The following is a 25,415-nucleotide window of genomic DNA, read 5'->3' on the forward strand; positions in this document are numbered from 1 at the left end:
CTATCTCAAAAGAGTATTAGCTTCTTTAATCTAAGAAGGTAATGAGAGGTTTTTAAACTGATTAAATCAGCTTAGTTCATCCAAAGTCTATTATGACTAAATATTCAATTAAAACAATTTCCAAAGCAAAATCTGACAAAATCCTCTCTTAAAGTAATTTAGATGATAGGTTCTTAACTTTAGGCTAATGAAATCCTTCTCACAGTTGGTATTTTCCAAAGGGTCAGAAATAGTTGCAAAAGTTCACTGGGACAAAAATCTTTGTGTGCTAGTCATGTTTTATGATCATAAACAATAGAAACTAGAAAGCATTCATGTGAGCCTAATATTCCTATTTTATTTTATTTTTACTTCAAAGACTACATACATGCAAAAGTTGAACATATCATCACAAATGCTTTAAATAAAGTTCAAAAATAAAATACTTCAAAATCCATTTATTTATGGAAATATATAGGACAATTATAATGAAGTCAATTATATCCTTTTTCTAATCTATCAGAAAAATACTTATATCATAAAAAAATTTTAATTCGTGTCCAGAATTTTTTTAAATCCTTGAGGAATAATTTTAAAACAACTTAAATGTTAGTATGATGTTTAGAGAAACAAGTCCCAGACTTTTGCTAAATGGATCTGATACCCTTATAGAGAAACAAGTCCCAGACTTTTGCTAAATGGATCTGATACCCTTATACCCAATTTAGAAATCAATGAAGAAACTCAAGTCTAGGAAAAAGCATTTTTTTAAAAAAAACCTGATGATGATGATTATTGTGGTTGATGTGGTTAGTAATGCAAGAGAAGGGCACAACTTTCATAAATAGATATTGATGAAAGTCCTTTAAAATGTTTGAACAGAGATTTTAATTTAGAAACACATGCCTTAATGTAGCCCCACCTCTCTCTGCTGGTCAGCACTGCAAGAGGAATTAAAAATCCTGGGTACAAGGAAGTTCTGAGTGCACCACCCTTTCAAAAAATGTATAAGCACTCACTAGCTCTCCTGACTCTAAAACCAAGCCAGCAGGAGGAAGCATCTTCAAACGGCCCTGCCCTTATCAGGTAAAAGCAGCCTGAGGCTTGGCAAAGTCAAGAATGGGAAATCAGTGTATTCTGATTCTGAATGAGTCTTAATGTTCCAGAGGGTGGCCATTTCCTACTACTGAAACCAATATTTCTTTGGTAGTATAATACAATATATATCAACAATTCCAATAATTAATATGAACAGAATGCACTCAAAGCTCAACTTTGTGAATGTTCACATTCACCTGGAAATGAGATTCAACTTCCTGCTCCTAAATGAAAAAGGGAGTGGACAAGTTGCCCCACATGGAGGGCTATCAATTATCAAAAAAGGACAAACAATGTGAGCAGGAGAAAGAGATCATTTAACAAAATGTGTTGGAATTGATTTGAACAGCCCTAAGTGGCTAAACATACCCAAACTTTGGAAGAAGCTTACTTCAAACAATTAAAATATCACTTTCTCTTTAAATCAGAAATATCAGGTTTCCTATTGGGAGAAATCCCTTGCTACCACTCCTAAGCCTTCCATTGAAAAGGTCAAATTGAAATTCTGGTTAGAAACATTTCTACAGAGAGTCCAAAGACCTAGAGTTTGACTTATACCCTGATACTGAGTTGTGATTACAGTTTTCATGTTAAGCAACCCAACTATGATTTTCCTTTTATGGCTTACAAAAAAAGTTTTAAAAGGGAAAAATAAAAGATGTGTGTGCTGTCAGTGCAAAATCAGATTAAGTATGGTTTTTCTTTTCCCTGGGACAGAAAAAAACAATGCCCAGATCATAGTACACAGGAATGTGTCACAACAAATAATCAGAAGACAGGTTTCACCAAGCTAGTATTCCTCCTCATTCAGTTTGGTTTTCAAAAGCAGTATTGTCACGATTATGCATATTCTCATTAACTAGGTACAGCAGAGCTACTTAAAGGGGAACTGATTTCTTGTGCCTCAATAAAAGGGGAGTGTAGAAAACAATAATTAGACTGAATAAGGAATCTCAAAGGGCAAAAAAAACCTTTTGGAGTGAATAGAACAGAGAATTTAGAAAGCCAAAAAAAAAAATTTTTTTTTTTTAAAAAGTAAGTAATGTGATGGTAGAAACCCACACAATCTCCCCCCGCCCCGCCTGCCACTTTGAGCCCTAATTGCTCAATCTGCAAGGACAGAAACCCACTCTAAATTGACCAGCATCGGGCTTCGGCAAGTCTTCTCTTCACTCTCCCTCCTGTTAAGACCGTTTCCAAAACCAATCAGCAAAGGACAAAGAATTCTTTACAGAGTGCAATTAGTGTTTTCCACGTCCACCTTCAAAAGCATGATGCTCTTCATGGGCTAAAGGACAGAAAAAAACAAAAAAGAAAAAAAGGAAAGAAAACTTTAAGCAAAGGATGGGCTAACCCTCCTCTAGGCATCTCATTCAGCTTCCCCAAATGCTGGCAAGAACTCAAATACCTTTTTTGCCAGTAACTGTTAGCTAAGGCGTGCATTTCCTGAGAAACGTAATAATGAAAATTAAAACAAGGAATAAACAAGCAATGGGCATGCTGCCTGTTTCTTCTTGCTTTGCTTGAGAGAATGAGTCATCCCTACAAGCTTGATGAAGAGAATATGTCAGGCTGCAAGCAAATGCTGCACGGGGAAATGCAACCCACAAAATGCATGGGGTGGGGGGGCTAACGTTACCCAAGACAGAGCCATTCACGAGCCTATCTTTAGAAAGAAAATAAAACCAAAATAAAACAAAGCAAAGAACCACACAAGGGTGAGAGCGATTATATAATGTCTTCTCCCCACCACCTCTCAACCCACTCCCTGGGGAAATAAAGTTTCATAATACTGATGGGTCTTTTATTTTTCCCAATCATGTTTTTCCCCCCAGTGGACTTTCAGCCCTATTGTCTGGCTTGCAAAATTGCTAAACATAATAAGGGAGTCTAGAATAAAAAAATTATGCTACTAAAAATATTTTCAAAGACTTAAAATGTTTTAAAGTGGAAAGTAGAAATGGGGGACCTATGAAATATATAAAACTTCCTCCAAGGCTAAAGGCCAAGTTTGAGAATCCACTTGCTGGACTTGGTTAACCATCACTGTGAATCAAAGTCTTATAAAGGGAGAGCGATTCAGGATTCTGAGTGTCTTGTCCCTCGTACTCCATGGCAGTGGATGGTGTCCTAGGAATGCACAGGTGGGCTGCCCATTTCACCACTTAAGCCTCCCCCAATTCTCTACTTGTTATATAGAATAAATTCTTCAGACTACTGCTGAGGGGGAAAATGAAACTATTTTCCCTTCAGGATCATCTGGAATATTTTACCCCAACCTGCTCTTCACTTGGATAAAACACTGGAGGGGAGCACTTTACAGCTCTCAGGGTCACCTGGGGTTGGCCAAATACCTAAGGGTGGCCTGAAACCTGAACTAATTTAATCAGACACTTCTCACAGCTATAACTTTACAAATATTTCACTTCGTGTTTTTGTTTTTTGTTTTTTTCTTTTTAAGAAAGAAGTTTAGGGCAGACTCAAAAGAAAACGTGGTTTGGTCTGCAATAAAATATATTGTGCTTCCAGGTCAAGTAGAGAAGCCGCAGAACTAGTGATACTGGTCTCCCAATTATCAATCCAGAGATATAAACTATCCAAAGATTTTTATTACTTCTAGGTGTGAGGGACAGTCTGGGACACTCATAGTTGAAAGACTGTGATGTTGATGGGTTAAGGAGATAGTAGAACAGAAAATTCAAAAGTGGGAGCATCTGAACAGAGGGAATTCTGTCACCCTTTGGTTAGCCTTGGTAGAAAGGGAATACAGAATTACTCAAAGCTAGGAGTCAGCAAACTTTTTCTGGAAAGGGGAAGAGAATAAATATTTTAGTCTTTGTGGGCCATACAGTCTCTGTTCCAACTATTAACTCTGACATTGTAGCACTAAAGCAGCTAGAGACAATATGAACACAAATGAGCACTGCTATATGCCAATAAAACTTTATTTATGGACATTGATATTCATATAATTTTCATGTGCCACAAAATAAAGTTCCTCTTTTCATTTTTCCCAACCATTTAAAAATGTAAAAGCCATTCTCAGCTGCACCCACACAAAAACAGGCAAGGAGGGGCGGGGAAAGAAGGGGGTAGATTTGGTTTGAGGCTTGTAGTTTGCCAATCCTTGCTCTAAATAATTCTCACATCAGAGAAGACCTTTGTCATTCACCTGCTCAGAAGAACTTAACAGAATTGGTGGTGGTGGGTAGAGGGGGTGTCTCTAGACATTGTTTCTCAGTCAAATAATCAATCTGTGTCCAAATCATATGTCACTTATCAATGGCATGATCCTCATCTACCTGCTGGAGGCCATGACCAAAAATGCTTAGATTCTTTTTACATGGAAAATCTACCATCACCTATCTCCTGTAAACTTGGGGACGCTTACCAGGAGTCTATTAACAAGATACAGTAAAAGAAGAATTTGGCCATTTCTAACTTAGCTCTCCCTGAAACTGCTCTTCATCAAGTTATGAATGAGATTTCTGTCCAAATCTCATTTTTCCAAATCACTTCTGCAGCAAGTGGTGCATAACCCTGCTGAGTAAAGGACTGCCTGCTTTATAAAATAAAGAGAATTGCTTTTTTTCCAATTCAAATTTTTATTTGAATAATCTTTGAGTTTTTAAATGTTAATTTATGCCATTTAAACAACAGATTTCTGCTGAGACCCCAAGCCAGTTCTGAATTACTCACAAGGACTACAATGGCATCTACCTTTAGGGTCTCTGCTCAGCTTGATTCAGCTGGCCAAGTTGCAACTTTCTTTGCCTTTGTTTGGCTGTTTTCTCTCCCAGCCATCAGAACAGCTAAGCAGTGAAGTGTCCAGTCAGTCTTACCTGATTATTGCCATGGACCTAAAAACTAGCCTAACCACTCTGTGGTCTATTTTTCTACTAAAACACTTACATTGTGTTGAACCTGCTGCTAACCAATGTGTTACCTGGAGATTTAACCATAGAATTTTGAGGTAGAAGGAACCTTGGAGATCATCTAAGACCAACCTCCTCGATACTCAAATGAGAGAGTAAAATAATGAGAAATTGCAACTTCCTCAAGGTCACACTGTTGAAGTGGGACAAAAATCTAGAGTGCCTGACTTAATGACTCCAAATTGCTTTTACCCTCTTTGGAGTCAAGCATGGAGCTGATACAGAAGTGGTAAAGAATGTTCTAGCCCCATTCATAAATGGCAGTGAAACACACGTCCGTCTGTAGAGTTTCTGTTAGTTAGTTTTGTGGGTTAGAAAAAAGGAAAAGAAAACCCCCTCAGTGACCTTTCAATTAACATCTGGGATGAAAATATAATTAATGTATCCCTAAAGAATCAAAATGGCATCAACAAATTTGCAATGTCCACTCTGCACAGCCAATAAGCAACTTCTGCAGTGCTTTTGCTTTTATTTAAACTCTCATTTAAAATTCAGATCAGCACCTCCTAAATGTCTGCAACATCAGACCAGTCTCACTGCTTAAAACCTAAATCATCTGGCCTGTGATTGTATGATTCCTTACAGGGAGGCCTTAGTTTTAATATCTTCTATCATGCTAGGACAAGCACAAAACAAAATTTGGTTTTTTTATCCGTTAGGCAAAGGGTTGGGGAAAGTGAAACAATAATGAAGTGTATTTCAGCAATTCTAAGATGCATGCCCCCCCCACTTGAAAACTTCTGGAATAGTTGTCTTAGTTTAATTGGGGGAGCCTTTTATATTTCTTTCTTAGTAGTACCAAAATAATGGGGCATCTTATCATCAAGGGCATCTTAGATTCAATGAAATACAGAGGTTAAAAAAATTATTTATTGACTCTAGGAACAGTTTGGAATATAGGAAATTTATCATGTACGTGTAAGGTTGTCATTCCTTTTCTCTAACTCATTGTTAGAAGTGTAACCCATAGCTTGATCTACCAAACATTGGTTTAATGGCACTAAGATGTTTTCATTATGAAAAAAGATGACTTTTTCAAAAGAGCACACAAAAGCAATGAACATGAATCATGATGGAAACAAAGGGTCCACACACCTATTCATACTGTTAACATTTCACCACTATGCATGAATTCTCTTTTGGTTCTGTGTCACAGTCATCCATAATGAGGAAGTATTAGCATTTCAGTAGAACATTCAATCATACCTGCGCTCAGAATGAGTTTCCTCCACAAATACAGATGTTATACACTCTAAATTCCTGTTTATGAAGGGATGATTGAACATCTACCTGCCAGCTCATATAATGACATTTTTGTTGTTGTTTTCAAAAGAATGTATTTGTTTCTGAGCATGACAAATTTAAGTTCAGGTTTAAATTTTTGAAATAACAAATACAATATGTATTTCCTTTTTGGATCCATGTAGTTAGGCAAGAATAAAAGCTCATTTCAATTTCTGAAAATAAAGTTTGTTTTTTTTTTTAACACTTAAATGTATTTTATTAAATTATTTTCTGAAGTATAGAGTTTCAGGTGATTCTGACTTCACCTCATTTGCAACATAATTTCTATATTTAAAAATATGACAGAACAAGCTAGAAAGTAATAATTGAAAATGAAGCACTTACGTTTATAAAATACTGCTTTAAAAGATATGTGGGGCAGAAGTTCATAGATCTTTTCTAAAACAGTTGCTTCACCGACTAAAGAGGCATTTACATTCCAGACTTGGACGACATCTTCTCGGTCCCGAACACTGACACTGACTCCTATTACTTCGTCATCTGAGGGGAAGATGGAAAAAAAGAAAAGGAAATGAGTGATAATTTCAAGTCAGTCTGATTGTTTTTAAGCACCTAATCATTTTATCTGTGAGTTATGGATAAGATGGAAAAAAGAAGGCACAAGAGAACTCGTAACAAACAATTGTTTCTACAGGGAATCATCGGAAAACAGCCTGTTCGTGCACTAAAGCTGTAGCAGTCACATCACATTTATCCAGGGACTTAGACAAACATAGTGTTCCAGCCAAACACATTTTTCAGATAAGTAATTTACCCTTTTTAATGTTACCAAAGCTTTTTTACTATTTCTTACTTTGTTTAGATGAGATTTTTTCTAAAACGGGTTGCATAATTCCCTGCTCTCTGAAAGTCAAGTGAACTCGGATGAACTTTTCCTCGATGCCTTGCTGTCTTTGTTATAAACAGCAAGAATCTCTCCTGACTTCCTGCCAAGCTTTCAGACACCTTGGGGTGGTTAGTAATATTTGCCCCAACACTTACTGGACCTAGACTGTACATCCCCGGTTGCTCATGTGCTTTTTGTGGTTTGCTTGTCTGCGTTTTTCCTATTGATTCTTCCTGCTCTCTGGTGCTTTCCTCTAGCAATCCTGCTTATGGTTTGGGGCAGACTAGAGAATCAGTGACCATCTGTTAGAACTGTGTATAAAATAAGAGTAAATATCTTCTGAGTGTGACTCTGTGATTACAGTACTTCAGTGAATGCACATGAAGGCAATTATCTACACTGATTAACGTTGGCATTTTTTTTTTTAAAACAAAACTCCAGATTTGGGACTGCGCTGTGTATATCTGAGAATGGTGGTAGATACTAAGGTTTTGTTGTACTGTTACATCCTCCCTTGCAGCTGCTTTGTTTACGCTAATGTGCAGTGAAATGATAGGAATACAGATTTTTTACTTCCAGTTTTACCTGTTCATGGCACACTGATGAAATAGGATCAGCTCTCTATACTTGCATTCTTAGCAACAGTAAGTAATAGTGAAAAATAAGCATTATCAAAATTAGAAAATTCTGCCTTAGTTAATATGCTTTCCCTAATTTGCTAGCCTCTGTAAATCTAAATATTCATGCCATCAGTTTTTCCAATTGTCTTCTCCAGTTAAAACATTTTAGTATTAGGATATAATTTTAACAAGGACACATCTAATGTACTAAAAGAAATCATCTTCAGTAAAACAATTCTTTTTTTTCCTCCATGCTTCCCTTCCCTCCCTCTCTTCTTTTCTTCTTAAATGAATTTGATCCTGGCTAAATTTTTATAACTTGACACTAAATGACTCCATTTATATAAGTGTTCAAAAACAGACAATTTTATCCCATGGTGTTAGAAGTTAGGTTAGTGGCCATTTTCAAAGGAAGGGAAGATGACAGAGGTTCTAGGGAGTTGATGATCTCCTGCTCCTTGATCTGGATGCTAGTTACAGGGATAGAGTTAATTTGTGAATATTTATCAAGTTATATACATATAACGTGTGTACTTTCCGTATATATGTCACATTTATACCAAAAGATATTTTAAAAAAAGCACCGATTATGACCATCCACAGAAATTTATTAACCCATCAAGAAAAGATTTTTTTAGGTACAGGTTTCTTATTTTTTTAATTTACATTTTAAAATTCTACTTGCTAGAGCACAATGTTAAACTTTTTGTGAAAATTAAAATCATCAAATAAAGAAGGAGGCTTTGAAGTTTACCACTTTCAAGAATGGTCATGAAGTTACTAGATCAGTCTTTTGGGGAAACGTTAGTGTTTCCCAGTTTTTTGGTATTGCCCATTTTTACAGTATTGGCCAGAGAGTGATATAATTGATGAATGCTGAATATGGTGAACTGTCAATATTTCAGTTTGGCTTGGCTTTTGGAAATTAGGCATAGTTACTAGCACAGCACCTTCACAAATGGCATGGTGAAAAGGCTGCAGGTCTTATGCAAAGACAGATCCGTCAGCAAACATGTAATATTTATAAGTAGAATCAACCTGCAAAACCTTGAAATTTTAGGGTACTGGCAGCATAAGACATTAGAGTGGAGGAGCTACTATTTAAAGATGATGGGAGTGAGGCCCAGAGAGATTAGCTGACTTGTGTAAGGTGGCAGAGCTAGTTAATGGAAAAGCTAATGGTTAATAGTTAATGGTGCTCTAATTTCATAAGTCAGCCACACAACAACTGGTCTTCTTTACTCAATACTGGCTATTTATTATTACATAGACTATTTCTCCTGGTTCTAGAAACAAATAACTCTTACAGAAAACTTTCTCTCCCAGGGATGTATGTGTTTATAATTATACACAGGATGTACTTTTGGCTGCATATTATCAAGTTGCTAACTACTCCCTCTTAAAACAGAAGGAATCTGTACTTTCAAGACAATTTTATCTGAACCCAAGCTTTGTCCTAAGCAAATAAAAAGTACTGTGAGAAAGAAGTAAGCAAAACAAAAATGGAATTATTGAAACTGCTAGTGAGATGAATTTGAAACTTGCCATGGGACTGGCAGGACCTACAGGGGCTCTCAAAGACAGCACTTTCAAGATGTCTGATCAATACCAATTAGCTTAAAAAAAAAAATCTGAAAGCTGTATAGGAAAAATGTTTTTCTAAATGTTATCTCAGAAGCATTCAGAAGGAACTATCTAAGAAGAAAACAGAACTTTAATCAAGCAATTAAATTATCCTCTTTGAGTGGTTTCATGATAAACACAAAGCAAAACAAAAAGTGCTCACAGAGGCTCTCAGAAACTCATTTGGTCTTTAAAAATGGTCTCCAAAGGAAAGTCCTCAAGACCTCATGTTTTATCCTCAGCTCTGGAATCATGGGTAATTATGGTGAGTACATCCCTGACTATCTGCTCCAGTCCTCTTTGAGCAGGGGACCAAGAGAGAAACAAGAGGAAGGGGGAAGGGACAGAAGGGATTGTGTCTGCCTACTACAGACTTCCCTGGACAGCAAAGGTGCATTCCTCTTCTGGAAGAATTGGAAGAAGGAAACCTACAAACTGTGCCAAAAATCCAACTGATATCAAATTTTTCTTACCTTTCTTCCTATTTAATTTGGACAGATGGTAGTGAATACTACTAAGTTGAGCTATGAGGGAAAAATATATATGCACATATACATACATAAATATAGCATATACATATGGAAATATTCACACGGACATATACACACATACCTAACACTAAACCTCACCATCACATGAAAAAATCTGACTAACTTCATAGTTACATAATAAACAACTTCAAAACATGTAAAAAGTCAAACACATAAAAAACAAACTTCTGCAAGTCACAAGCATGAGCCAAGCACGCACGAGGCGTGGACGACTGGAGCCATGGGCTTCTTTACCTGCGGCGGCACAATCTGTGAACTGTTCCCCAATAGTTGCTAACAACAGCTCTTTCCAAACTGTGGACTGATGTGGGAAAAGAATAAAAAACAAAAACAAACAAAACACATATATATTTTTAGACAATTATCTTCAGGAACCAAACCAGTTACATTTTCTTCAACTTCACATGCACTTTTAGTCCCATATTTGCAGCATGCAGACATCTCCAAATCATAGAGGTAAACGTTTACAATAGTGACATATACTGTATTGGTTTACAAATAACTTGACACAGATACAAGTGATCCAGTTCTTAGGAAAGCTAATCTCTAGTGAAACCTCCGATGAAGCTCGGAAGAATGGAGAGAAGGCATTCACATGACTCACACTGTTGTGGTTTCTTTACCTCTCACTGATTCAAATTGAATCAACTGATTATATTTGAATGCTATAGTTAAATCCTTATCTTTAAAACCTTTTCCTCTGTTTTTCTTGCAGCTTTTAAGGTACTTCAAAAGTTACACAAGGAAACAACACTTGTTTATTGAATACTAGAGACTTGCAAAATTCCATTCACTTGAATCAGACTGTTTATGTTACGTGATAGAACTTAATGTATGAATGTATGCAATTCTCCTGGAAAAATGGCTACCAGCTCTGGTCTACCTTCCACCAGTGAGAAACAAGGTTCCTTCTGCTCAAGATCTACTAACACCATCCAGTACATAGCCAGAATCCACTCACAGGTTCTGGAGACCTGAAAGTACACCCAGTTATTCCTCTTGAAAAATTCTTGGTCCCATTTATCTTCCTTGCCATGGTTCCCAGGCTCCCAAGTCTCCCGGAACTGGGTTTGAATCCTGTGAGGCTGCTTACTACCAATGACCCAGGTAGGTTATCAACCTCTCTGAGCATCAGTTTCTTTAGGCAAACAAAGGAATAATAATAGGGCTGACCTCCCAGGGCTGTTTTGAGTATGAAATGAGTCAGTGATGCATTCAAAGGGCTTAGCACAGTGATTGCAACGAAAGGGCTCAACATTTAAGATCCGTCCCACAAATAGCTGCATGTTTGCCATATTGAGTTGTTGGGTGTTCAATACATATTAACTATAATAAGGTGTTTATTACTATGTTCTAATGAGCTTAAAGCAGGCTGGATAAATGTTTTACAAAGGCAATGGCAGCTAACCAGAGAACTGAAAAGGGACCTTTCCTCCTCCAGGGGGTTTTTTCTTTTTTCTTTCTTAGACCTTCCCTTCTGTTCTGCTAGTGTCCCACTTAGAAATCACTGCTTCCATTTTCTCTCTGCCCAACTGTGCTCTTTCACACTGTTAGTGATGAAGTTGAGGGTGGGGAGAGGAAGTGAGAGGAAGGGAGACTTCACTCCCCTGATGTAAATTCAAGCTGGCCCACCAGACTCCCACCACTTGACACTTAAGAGAAGGCTGAACTGCTTGGGACGAGGACACTCATCCAGTGCTATTATTTGTAACCAAATGTGGCCAAGCGAGATAACAAGTAGAGAAAGGACAAACCTGCCTCTCAGCCACTTTCCAACAAACACTGACATCATGATTACTTCTACTAGAATTCAAAGTCTAGTGTGAGTCAATAAAGAACACGAAAAGGCAAAAGAAGTTCATAGCAAATTTTTTTTAAAAAAACTTTACATTCTCCTATTCTCTTATAGTCTCCATTCTCTCTATTTTAGGAGGCTGAAGGGGCTTCATATGCCTCTCCTGATTTGTTATTTGCTCCCCTGACATTGTTTCTGGATGCTAAATAACAGTCAAATCTTGGAGCTACCCATGTTGACTAAGAGAGTGCACCTATAACAAATAAATGCTATCTTTAGGTGTGGCTCATAGAGAAATGACTCCAGCTTAAGAATATGGGTCTCTACAGACATTTCAACTCTTTGAGATTATCCACATGAAAGAAATTATGAAAAGGTGAGACTGAGCAGCATTTGCCCTTTGTCCATTTTTAAAGAAGATTTTTGGTTTCCCAGGGCTTAAGATCATCGATTTTATGGTCATGTTCATTTTCAGTCACTACTGATGAATTGGAACCCACTCCTGGGAAATCTGGGTTTCTGAGGCTTGACCCCTGCAAACCAGCATCCCACCAGGTCTTTACCCAACCAGGTTCTCATCGGCCCCAGAGGGAGGTTGGGCATAGCTTCTCATGAAACCCCAAGGAACAGTGAGATGCTAAACCTCCCTGTGCCACAGTCCTTCTCAGAAGTGCTTCTGCCCCAAGTGGAGGAGGGATGGGCCTTTGGTGGGCAGAATCCTGCTTCCCACTATGCAGAACCAACTTCCATGTGTTAGTTATGGCAGGCAAAGAGATGACCTCTATTAAGCTTATCTTTCAAGTGTATAGGCATTTAGCTCCTGCAGACTCCATGATACAGTCACACTATTCCACCATTTCTACAGAGAAGCACAATAAGACATTTTTAAGGTGACAGTGAAAGCCCGAAAATCACCAGTGCCAGAGCAGAATTTCTCACCCCCAGGCCTGTCCAGAGATTCCCAGTCAGGCTGTCTCAAAAGCACAAAGTGCTCACCACATGCAGTCAACAGCAACCCCAACTTAGCCAGCTCTGGAAAAGGATCAGAGCGAACCTACCGTGCTGTCCTTGGGAACTTTCATTTTCCATACGCCACCCTTTGCATTACTCTCTTCTTCCCTGGATCAAAGACCAAGGTTTAAAGAGTTAGGTTAGTTCTATGTACATTCAGATTAAGTATTTCTACATACATTTCCTTTAACAATAGATGGCCTTAAGTTCCCTGGTGGTCTAGTGGTTAGGATTCTGCGCTCTCTAACAATAGATGGCCTTAAAAACAAAACCAATTGGTCATTTTTCAATAAACTCTCCCACAGTCCTTTTACTGGAAACAGAAGCAGATGAAAGAAAAAGGAAGGAGATAGGGATGGGGAGGGAAGAAAGTAGAATTTGGGCACTACAAGGGCAGGGAAGGTGGAGGACACCAGGTCCTCATCCTCAACAGGGCGGTGCTGAGAGGCTCCCTAGGGGAAGAACAAGTAATGTACCTGCTTCACCTGTGAAGGCCTTTACACGTCAATATCATGTCCATGACACTGTCTCATTTGATTCTCACATCAACCTTGTGCTGTAGGCCTTATAGGTGTCCTTGCTGTGTTTCTCTGTTGAATATCTGCTCCCTCTCTGGAAAGAGCCCCCCAATTTCACTTTAAGAAGCCATCTGTCCCCTACTCTTATGTCTGACCCACTCAGAGCTGATTCCAGATCCTGGCTTGAAAGGTGGGCTTATGACCCAGGTGTGCCTGTGAAAACACTGCTTCCTCCTTGTCTTTGTGATTAGCGAGGGATGGAAAGGTGGTCCGCAGTTGGCCAATGAGAGCGGGCTCTGAGATTTCATTGGGGCTAGTGAATGCTGACATTGATAAACTTGCAGGGTGTAAGATCAGAGCTTATGAAGGCCATTTTTGCCACCATAGATGAGAGATAATTAAGCCTGAAATTAAACCAATGCAGAGGAAAGCATAGAAAACCTGATGAACACCCAGATCTGCCAGAAATCAGTCCTACCAGTGGACTTCTCAGTTACAGATTCCAAAAAATTCCATTTTTTTTTTTTTTGCCCAAATTAGGTTTCTGTCACTTGCTACTGAATGAGCTGAGATACATTCCATTTTATTAATGAGTAAATAACTCAAAAATGTTGAATGACATGATATAAGGTAATTGTGACTCCAACCAGGGCAAACTAACTTACTGTCCCTCACCCTTACCACTATACCAAGCTATTAAAGAAGGAGGATACTTCCCCCTAGACTCTGGGCCATTAGTTAGTATCATAGACTTTCTATGTGGTCCATGGGAGAGACATGTCTAGGTGATATGATTGTTCATGAAGTGCACGACCATTTCCCTCCCATCTTGACCTCTGATTACACATTAGACACTTACCAAAGTGGTCGCCTCTCTCCTCTCATTAAATGATAACTACATCTCAAAGGCAGGCTAGTCACAGGAGGGATGTTATTGTATACACTCCAGAATATCTTTAAAAGAAAAACAGTTTGTTTAATACACCCAGTACTGAGTTACTAGTATGCTACTAGATTATAAAATTAATGCATTGAAGAAAAAATTTTATTCTCATTAAGTTCTGTTCGTTCAAAATAGATTTTTCTCAGTTATCTCTTCTAATTTTCTGCTAGAAAATGTAACATAACATTAAAGAATGTTCCTTGCTGAAGTTGGGCCAAGTTCTGTGCTTTAAGAAAATATGGTTATTAAGCAAACATTCCTATGTGACATGTCTGCACAAAACAGGAAAGGATCTTGCTAATAATTTTTCTGACAGGTAGCTGGTATCTAATAAAGCCTTTAGTACTGAATATGTCTGCTGAGCCATATTTCTGTATCTCCTTTCCACACTTCCTCTGTCTTTCTAAGCCTGGAAGGAGTCTGTGATGCTTTGGCTTGGGGGCTGGAGGTGTACAGCAGGGAGCAGAAAGGAGTCATCTTAGGTGCTCTGTCCTCCTCCCTTTCCTCCCCTAGAGGGAACAGGGAGCAGCTCAAGTGCTGAAACCACAAGCTGCCCAAGACACAGGGTGTATGGATCGCATGTTTGTGACCTGCCAAAACTCATGTGTTGAAACCCTAACGCCCATTGGGATGGTAACAGGAGGTGGGTTGGGAGGTGATTAGGTCATGAAAGTAGAACCCCCGTGATGGGATCTGTGTCCTTGTAAGAGGAAGAGATCCAGTCCTCTCTCCACCATGTGAGGATACAAGCAGAAGATGGCCATAAGCCAGGAAGAGGGCCCTCACCGGAACCTGACCATGCTGGCACCCTGATCTTGGACTTTTGGCCTCCAGAACTGTGGAAAGTTCCAGAAATAATTTATAAATTTTAAATCGCACGTCCTTCTGAGTAACATAATGAAATCTCACACTGTCCCACTCCATCCTGCTTAGGATGTGAATCATCCCTCTGTCTCGCATGTCCACACTGTACAATACCCAGCTGTTAGTCACTTAGCTCTCTCAGTGATCACAGTGACTACGGCAGTATTGCGGTGCTGGTGTTCAAGTCACCCTTATTTTACTTTATAATGGCCCCAAAGCACAAGAATAGTGATGCTGGTGTATTGTTACAATTGTTCTTTTTTATTATTATTGTTGTTCATCTCCTACTGTGCCTAATTTATAAACATAGGTAGGTGTGTATAGGGAAAAACATAGTATATATAAGGTCTGATTCTATCTGCAGTTTCAGGTATCCACTGGGAGTCTTGGAACGTATCCCCTGAGGATGCAGGGGGACTACAGCACTAGAAACTAAAAGTAATGGCAAGAACAAGTGATACTTACTGAGCTATTCTGTGTGCCAGGCTTTCTTCTATGACCTTTTACATGTTTCTGTAATTTATCCTAATGATAACCTAACAAGAAGGTATGATTATTACCCTTGTTTTACAGATAAGGAAACTGAGGCACAGAGACTAACCTGCCCAAGTGTCACTGTTTCGTTTGACCATTAGGATTAGGATGAGGGTTGCAGCTACAAAGAAGAAAATGCTTCCCCATGTTTTGGAGTGGGTTGCAGACTTACTGTGCTGTGAATTCTATGCATAGAATGACTATGCAAATGAGCAATATTGTTGAGATTGTTGAGTGGTGAGGTAACTACAGGGTGGTCATCTGGGTCTCCTAGCGGATCTGCGGAAATCCTTACAAGTAACAGGGCAATTAGAAAAATAAATCCTAGGGCCACATGAGTTGCACTGCCAGCATGGAATGGAATTTTTCTGTGTTGAATGATAATCCTGATAGGTTGTTCAAGCCTGTTTGTGTAAATAAGGCTGAATTGATTGCAAAGGTGGCAATGATAAACTGTACCATATAACTGAAGGGAAAAACTGTGATGGCAGATCAATTGAAAACCCACTTGATTCCTTCTACTGAAATGGTGCAAGTAGAAGGAGCAGCTGAAAGTAGATTTGTAGTCATGGGAGCACTTCAAACAGGTATCTGTCCTTACGGGGTACCTACCCTATAAATGCTTTGCTGTTAGTGCAAATAATAAGATTACCATTATTTCAGTTTCTGTCTGTGGAGTGAATGTGAATTAGAAGAGCTAAAATCTGAACCCAGACAAATTGATTCCAAACCCCCATTCTTAATGATTATTTTCTTTTTCTTTGTTTCATGACCGGTACTCAGCCAGTGAGTGCACCGGCCATTCCTATATAGGATCCGAACCCGCGGAGGGAGCGTCGCCGTGCTCCCAGTGCCGCACTCTCCCGAGTGCGCCACAGGCTCGGCCCTTAATGATTATTTTCTTTGAAGATATTACTATATATTTTAGGCACAGATTTCTCCAATCTTGGAAACCATGGACCAGGTCATGGAGTCATAGAGAGAGGGACACCTGCTGATGATGTTTTCCCACCACTAAGATGTCCATAACTCTGTCAAGTCCTGTGGTTGTTTAACTCCAGTCTGAGATCCCTGCTAGGATGTGACAATGGCCTCTGTAGAATTTATGGGCAAAATGATGCTAAAATGAAAACAGTGTCTAAGGTAAAACTAAGAGGAGTTTGGTGCTAGCAAACTTCAAGTTCCCTAAAAGACATTCCAAACAAAAGGTTCTGCCCTCCCACCCTTGCCAAAGTTCTTGAATCCTGGCTTTTTACCTAGTGTTTGAAGCTCTTTAAAAAAATACAACAAAATATGCTCCCATCCCAAAGATAAGAAAAACACTCTAAGCACTATAGCTTTTAGCAGCTTCTCTTGAAAACAAAAACAGACAACTGATTTTGTGTTGGCAAATCTGACAGGAAAAGGTTACAGCCCAAGAGGATACAGTGACAGACTTAACATATTTATTAAAGCACAAATTTGCACATTTGTGCATGAACACAAAATGGAAACAAAATATCTAGTGACAGAACTGAAAAGAGCCACATTTAAAAAGTACTTGACACTAAACTGGTCTGTTGCCTTCTTGCAAACCTCACCTAATAAGTAAAACATTTGTTGAGTATGTTTGATCGTGACCCTCACCTTCCCCTGCCAAAGTGAGAGGGCATTTACAGTGGAAGCTTGATCACTCATTATATTCTCTGGAACACTTTTTAAAAAAATTTTAAACACCTAAATTTTACTACCGATAAAACTCTGCAAATAGATTTCAAAAGCCATCAGGATTATAATTCATTCTATTTGGCCTGCAAGTGGAAAACTGCAGAAAATGAAACTAAGCACATTCATTCAGTCAACGTTTGTGAGCTCCAGCTCTGGGCAGCGCACTGTGACAAGTCCTGGGGAACAAGTTCTGGGGGAACTGAGCTGAACGTGGGAGGGGCAGCCTTTGACCGCAAGAGTCCACTCCTTGGTGGGTAAGTCCTCAAGCACCATTCTGACACTCCCCTTGAGGAAGTGAGGCAGAGCAGACACTTAAATTCAGTCCAACACTGGATTTAAGACCTAGGTTCTCAGGACAACCTTCACAGGTCATGTAGCTCTTGAAACTCAAATCGCCTCCACTGTATGATGAGTACGATACGGCAATTTCATCAGATAATTTAATGATTAAGTGCAAAGTAAAAGCACTCAGTAGGCCTTAAGTAAAGAAGCAAGCTGTGGTTAGACTCATTAAACATGGTGACTACTTGAGAAATCCCCAATCTGCTAGTTCTGATTGGAGCAATTGTGCCCCACCTGACAGTCTTCTGCCAAAGAGATACTCATTCATTACCAGGAAAACTGGTAAATTTCCTCCTCAACTTCCTACTGGAATGTTCTGAAGAAAAAAAAGACAATATACTTGAAAATTCTTGAGAAGTAAAAACGCCGTGTGTTGACAGACAACAAAGTGACATGTTTATTTTATAAAACAAAACCACCCAAATACACCTTTAAAAAAAATCTAGGGTTTCTTCCAAGGGTTGTAGCATGGTAGCAGGAGAGTATTTTTGAAATATTAAACAAATATTTTTGCTCATTAGGTATTTCTAGTTGTCTGGGGCTTCCCACCAACTGAATCAATGGTATTTATGGGAAGGGCAGCTAGAGATCAGAACAGATGGCAGCTGAAGAGCTTAATGGGTGTTTTTAACTCAGCAGACACAAAATCTGAATGCAAAATGCTTCTGATTTGTAAGAGCTAAGTGCTTGAGAGAGAAATAGGTTTTGCTTTGAATTCCAAAAGAGCTTGACTTAAAGTGTAAGCTCCAGTTTGGAAGACTGATCAAAGAGTAGATGAGCTAAAGGTGAGGACCTGAGGGCAATTTCCCACCACACAGAAAGTCAGTTAAAAATCAAACTCTGGGTTGGGGAGTTAAGAGCTTGGAGTCAGAGGAGAGTGGGGTTCAAACCTTGAGATGATGGAAGAGAGCTCCCTCCCCCTGAAAAGTTTGGAGAAACCTAGAGCACAGCAGTATGCAGCCTGCTTCCTGGGTACAGCCCACGAGGCTACAAGACTCCTATAGAAAGCCCTCATTCCTGCCATGCTGAGCATCACGGCGGCCAGGTCAGAGAACAGCTAGGACGTGGGAGGGATTATTCTTGCTGGACTGACCTGCTGCCGCCTTGCAAAGTTCTCCTCATTCTGGTGGGGTACGGAAAAGGCAGCCAAATCCAAATTTCCTAAATCCTCAATTTGGAGCATGAAATCACTAGAAAGCCTGTGGACAGTATGAACTGGGGTCTGGATGTGGGTGTTTACAGTAGGGGCTTTTATGACCTGAGGCCATGGCAGGGCCAGAGATGGTAGGCTCAACACCCAAAGGTCAGGTAGGATTAGGTTCTCTGCATATGCCTCATGTGGAGAAGGAGAAGAGGGTGAAAAATTTCACCAAAAGAGACTTAAATTCAAAGAGATCAAGGTTTTACATCTGCAGTGACTAAATAATTTTTAAACTGCAAGACTGAATCTCACTTACTCCCCCCTCCCACACACACACACAAACACACACACACTGGCCTCCACTGCCAAGAGCAAACATGGAGGCTCATGGGCAATTTGACTTCAGTTATATTTCTGTGTAACTGGGTTGTGACTATAGTATGTTGATCCCATTATCCATATAGGGAATAAACTGAATGATTGATGAAGATATACAGGTTGTATATCTCTTATCTGAAATGCTTGGGGCTAGAAACATTTCAAATTTTTTTTGGATTTTGGAATATTTGCAGAATATACCGGTTCAGCAGCCCTAATCTGAAAACCCCAAATCTGAAATGCTCCAATGAGCATTTCCTTGGAGTGTCATGTCAGGGTTCAAAAAGTTTCAGATTTTGGAGCATTTCGGATTTTTGGATTACGGATGCTTAACCTGTATCTGATATTGTCTGTGCTGGACAGAACTGAAGTAGACCTGGCTTCTGGTACTTCTCTTTCTCCTCTTTTCCCTCAGGCCCCTCCCTTCACCCAAATGGCTGACTGCAGGTCATCCTATTGCAGGACGCCACCCACCATGGGCTGCTCTGCTGTGTCCAGGGCAGTGCGTACTTTGAATCAATCTTGCCCTCATCCTCCATTATCAATACTGATCTATAAATCTCTCTTCTGAAGGAACAGCCCTCATTTCCCAAGAGTTTAGAAAGCAATCTGTTACCCTAATTTAATGAGCTATAACAGTATAACAACTCCACGATGAGGTGGCTTGACCTGATAAGGGTGAAGTCTTGGTATTACTGGCAGCACAGGATGGTTTTAGCAGATGCAGAAGGAGCATTCTCTTAATTTTAATAGATTACATATATTGTTTATGAAGATTTTCTGTTTATGATAAATGATGCTGAATTCCACTTACAGAAACACCAAGTTTCTGTTTTGTGTAAATTTAAGTAAAAAGTCAATTTATGGGAAATACTGGGTAGAACATAGTACAGGTGGGACAAGCATGGCAAAATCTTGAAGGTGATAAAAAAATCAATTTACTGAGGTTTGAGATAGAATGTTGTACAGGAGTGAGTTTTCAGGGGTGGAATTTTTAGCTGTGTGGCAGGCAAGGTTGAGAGATAAGGGGAACAAGGGAGCCCTCCCTTGCAAATTATATCCAGCAGGCAGCTCTTCATTGTCCCACAGGTAAGATCAGACATGTTCAGAAGCCATGTTCTATTCTGTACTGCACCCACTGACGATCCAAAAACACAGGAGAAAAGTGGAAAATTTGGACATGTTCACAGAAGAGTAAAAAGAATCAATACACTTCTGGAAAACACACCTAGATGGAAAATGGAATTTGCCAAGAAAGACAGGAAAGTAGGAAATAAATTTAACTCCAGGCAGAGAAGATTACTGTTGGCCTTGATGAGAGTGTCCTCAGCAGGGGTCACGGGTCCTTTGGAGACCACGCCTTCTCCACTCCTCAGTCCATGGGGAGTGAAACAGAGAGACATGAACTACGAGTGGAGGAAGTTCCAGTCCCAAAACATGGTATGACTGGCTGTTGCCAGTGGACGTTTAGGCCATTTACCTTCCAGCCTCAGTCTCTTCAGCTAATAAATGGGATAATAATTCCTCTCCTACCCCCATCAACTTCAATTTGCTTAAAGGGCCTCAAACTATAAAAAGACACATTATGTCTTTACGCACATCAATCACTAGTAACACAAACATATATAGGGAGAAAACACAGACATGATTAGGGAGCCAGTGTTTTAGTGCTGACAGAGTAAGAATTAAAGAATCAACATGCAATCACAGAAAAGACAGCGGGATGAAGCATACCCTCAAACGACTTTAAAATCAGCACTTTGGCTAGTTCTTAAATACTGAGGACTATTCATGGGATGTTAAGGACATTCAAGGGCTGAAATCCCAAAAGTTATTGATAAGTTAAAAATGTTTTCTTAACTTGATGTTAGCAGTGATGTAATCCAGGGTAAAATTGCTTGAAATAAATATATAGTTTCTGATATAAAATAGAATAGGAAAGTATAAAAAGATGTCACAGTAGAAGTAGGCAAATGATGGCAGATGAGCTTATCATTACTATTGGGTACTTACAGTGTGCTTTTAACTTTATCGTACCATTTCGTTCTCACAACAGCATGATAAAATTGCTATCACAATTATTCCCATTTTACAGATGAGTAAACTGAGGTACAGAGAGGTTAAGTAACTCATCTAAGCTAGTAAGTGCCAAACGTGGGACACAAATCCAGGCAGTGTGACTGGCCTCTACCTGTGCCCACACCCTATCCCACCAACTGATGAAGTTGAGGGGTATAAACCAGTAACACTTTAGTAAAAGCTGGCAACAGTTGAGGGCCTACCAAGCGCCAAGTACTACTACGAACTATAAACAATCTCATTTAATATATCTGACACTCAGCCTTAGGGAGTGGGCACTACTATTATACCAGGTTTACAGATGAGGAAGCTGAGGGGATCAGGGACAGCAGAGACAGGAAGGAGCTTCCTGACCACCTAGAGCTATGTTTCTCTACCCTTTTTTATTGTCATGCCCCCACCCCTGCCACCAAAGGAGCCCCTTTTTCCTAATCACCTCTGATGAAATTTTAATACCACGGAGAGACCATATATCTGTTATGGACTGCATGTATGTCTATGTTTTGTACATAAAAAGGGTAAGATTTCTTCACTGTCACCCCCCTTAAGAATAAATTTTTGCTCCCATTATGAGTTCTTACATGAGCAGTCTGTTGTGACCCAGGAAAGTGGTTCATTTGTTAACTTCTCATTCATTCGTCCATTCCATCTTTCAATATTTACTGAATGAAAGAGATCATACACAAAAAAGTACTGTATGATTGCATATATATTAAGTTCAGTAACAGACAAATCAAATGTTCGATGATAGAAATCAGAACAGTGGTTGCTTTTGGAGGAGGGACACTGGCTAGGAGGGGGCACAAAGAATCTTTCTGATGTGATAGAAATTTTTTTTATATTAATCTGGGTGAAGGTTACATGTGTGCACACCTTTGTCAAAATTTACACATAACAAATCTGCATTTACTTATATAAATTATATCCTACTAACATATAGTTTTTTGTTTTTAAGACAAGCACAGTAGTGAAAAAGGGAGAAAGAGCAGAACAAGGAGTTTGATCTATGACTGAACAATCAATTGACATAACTTCTACCTTTGGACCAACCCCAATATGTATAGTTTTAAAGAAAGTATTTCCTAGTATGCGCCAGCCCAGGTACCTCAAATTGGTCTCTGAAGACCCTGCCATGCTTCTGGATCCACAGTCTCCACCAAATGCTCTGTGTTATCATGTAGGATCATGAAAACCAAGCCAGCCCCTTAATCCAACTTTGCCAATGTCTGCCCAGGAATTCCATGCACAGCTCTGACGATCCAATGTCACAATGGAGTGGAAAAAGTCTAATGAGTACCTCAAAAGAGCAAAAGAGTCTAAGAACTTCCATGTGAGGGCACACCTTAACATCAAGGACTCTGAGGTTTATTATGGCTTCTCGGAAGAGGTGACAAAAGTCCATGAATTCACAAGAGGGGAGAAGCAGGGGCCGCATTTCGCAGACTCTGAGAGCATTTATTTCTCTGGGCAGTGGTCATGTGCTGCCTTGTGACACTGCCTGCACTTGGCACAGAATGGTTATTCACAGCAGCACTGTTATTTTGCTTTCCACATGCTTATGTCATTCTCCCAACCAGATCAGAAATAGCCTATGGTCAGAACCATGTCTTTGGATCCGGCTTAACTGTCCTCAGTGGCCATGCATAGTACCTCACAATCAGATTGCTGGGACTGCATAAGTCTGAATACCGAATTTTTTGAACCAGACACTGGGGACCAAGATCTTTGTGCTACTTCTGCATGTGAGAGGCCGCCTAAGAGACACAATCTAGATGCCAATCTACTGGAATTTCTAAGACATTAAAAGATTTAGGGCACAACAGGAATACTATTTAAAATCTGTCCCTTCTAGAAAATTACATACAGTCAATGCAACTTTTAGGTGGCCTCAAATGCCTTATTCTATCTGTAACAGTATATCAAACTAGAAGAGGGAAGAAACTTGATACAATTTGCTTTAGAATAGAAATGTGATCAACTAAATAAATCAGTTTTTCAAGCTGTGTTTGCCCTCAGAGTTGCATAGAAAAAGAACTAATAGAACTAAGAGCTTACATCTGTTGAGAACCTGCTATGTATCAGGTATTCTACTAAGCATAGCATAAACATTATTTTATTCAATGCTTACAGTAACCCATGGAGGTAAGTGTTATTATTATACCAATTTTACAGAAATTAAAGGGGTTGGTATCTGTCTAATTCAGGATAATGGAATTGGAAGGTAAAGTAGGAAGTCAAGCTGAGACTTTCCACTTTCATGCTCAACACTATCCTGCTCTCCTTCTGTGACCTTTCTGCTAACCCTGCAGGGTAGGTGCTACCACCTCACACTGATGGAAACAGAGCAACAGAGCTGGAGTTTGAACACAGACACAGATAATTATCTTCAAAACCTTCCCTCTTAACCACACCATAGTCTGCTTCTTGCATGGGTCTATGAAAGATTTAGGAAGCAGGTCAAGTAGATCAAAGAGAAGGGAAGATCATCTAGCGTGTGCCCAGCTGGTCTCCGGGGTGGACTTGCTCAAGGGCAGCTGTGCAAAAACGGACCCAAGAGCCAACTGCAGAGCAGAACCCTGGGCACGGGCTGCAGCAAGTGGCATTTTCAGGTTGGAGGAGTAAGCGTCCAACACGCACCATGCTAATCCAGCACACCCCTTTCTGGATCTTACCTGTACAGTTTGTACTGTGTAGATTTTCTTCAGATTTGATGCACACTCAGCTGCCGTGGCACCGGGGAGGGATCTGAGCAAACACAAGCAAAAGAACAAAGACACAAGCAAAACAAGCAGTTAGTGTTCGTGAAATAGTCCACAATGCGATGGTGCAGGTCTTAATAAAAATCAGGTCTAAAACCAAGAACTGAACATTTTTGGGATGCTAGTTAGAATTAAAAAATGTGAAATTCCTGCTTTGTGAAGTCTTGTGTTTCCTTCTCCTAAAAACTCAGCATTTTTATTGTGTGGAAATTTAACAGGAAAAAAGGAAAAATGTATGTAAGAAAGTTATTAGAAACTGTAAAATCATTTTTAAAATACTAAAACTAGTGATAACCGAGCATTTTGCCTAGCACCTTAAATAAGAGACTATCTCATGTACAGATGACAATGAAATGCATGGTCCTGACCTGGTGATATGCTTCAAAACTTGTTAGCACCTGGTGGTAAAATATCCATGCACTCTTGCGAAAGGGAGTGACCATTTGCTTACTTTAAGAAAACATTATTGCTAAAAGTCAACTTTGGTTTCCTCTGAGTTTGCATGCGTTTCCAAAACACTCAACTTTAGAAAATATTTTCAGTTATTGTCTCCAGCTGATTTAATTAGCTCTGCTGAACTTTATGGTCAGAATGTGTTAATCTTTAGTTTGCTATATGTTCCACTAGATGGCAACATACTACAGGTTTATTCACCAGAAAACCCATGCAATTTAACTGGCTTTACCAAGCACCATTTCCTGGGATTGGGGGTAAAATGACATGGCTCACTGATCCTTACAAGTTAAGACTCTCCATTCCTGCCACCTTTTCTTTCTTCCTATACTGAATTTGCAGTTCGTGCTTAAGAATGTTGGAGTCCACTTATATCAGGCCTAAGACGAAATCTCACCACACCTATAGTGCTCGAAAGCTCCATGTCTGGTTGTTGGTGAGAAATAAGAGGCTTGCTGAGAGGAGAAAGTACCCTTCTCACAGATGACCCACTAGGATCTGGAATCTATAAAAAGAACACTCGTTATCAGCCACTGACCCTCAGAGACATCATCCCCAGGAACCCTCAACATGTTGCACTTTCCGGACAGTTGCTAAACCACTGCATACTGGAGATGTGCACAAAACTCACATTAGCTCAGCGATAGAGGGGATGGCAGAGGCCCGTGCCCAGGTGGGGGCGAGCATAGCAAGGCTCTGCGGCTACACTCCTTGAACTATGAATCAATAAATGCTCCCTAAGTGTCGAACCTGAAGAGCAAAAATGCACTTCTGAACACAGTTCCCTCGTCTGGATGTCACTAAAGAAGAATAGTTATGCACCAGTTTGGGGGCAAACAAGAGACCCCCTCTGGGCAGGTGAAGTCTGATAAATAAATCTATGCTTAAGCACTGAGTTTACAACTCTTTTCTAGCTGTTTATAAATTTGCCGAACATGGTTTTAAAAAGAGCAA

General features: G+C 39.6%; 1 protein-coding gene across 2 annotated transcripts in view; it reads right to left on the reverse strand.

The window, feature by feature from the left end:
- Positions 1-422: 422 nt before the first annotated feature.
- Positions 423-25,415, reverse strand: part of EIF4E3 (eukaryotic translation initiation factor 4E family member 3) — a 38,101-nt gene continuing 13,108 nt past the window's right edge. The window contains exons 2-7 of one of the 2 annotated variants that reach the window (XM_063114434.1): positions 23,922-23,994; positions 14,121-14,215; positions 12,791-12,851; positions 10,172-10,238; positions 6,642-6,797; positions 423-2,365 (exon numbers count right to left, since the gene is read on the reverse strand). In XM_063114434.1, the coding sequence (XP_062970504.1) occupies positions 2,319-2,365; positions 6,642-6,797; positions 10,172-10,238; positions 12,791-12,851; positions 14,121-14,215; positions 23,922-23,994 (499 nt within the window). In that variant the 3' untranslated portion in view covers positions 423-2,318. Of the gene's footprint in view, positions 2,366-6,641; positions 6,798-10,171; positions 10,239-12,790; positions 12,852-14,120; positions 14,216-22,354; positions 22,501-23,921; positions 23,995-25,415 lie in introns of those variants that run through there. The other variant, XM_063114435.1, reaches the window with a different exon arrangement.

This window comes from Cynocephalus volans, chromosome 11 (assembly GCF_027409185.1).
Source record: "Cynocephalus volans isolate mCynVol1 chromosome 11, mCynVol1.pri, whole genome shotgun sequence".
Lineage (NCBI taxonomy): Eukaryota > Metazoa > Chordata > Mammalia > Dermoptera > Cynocephalidae > Cynocephalus > Cynocephalus volans.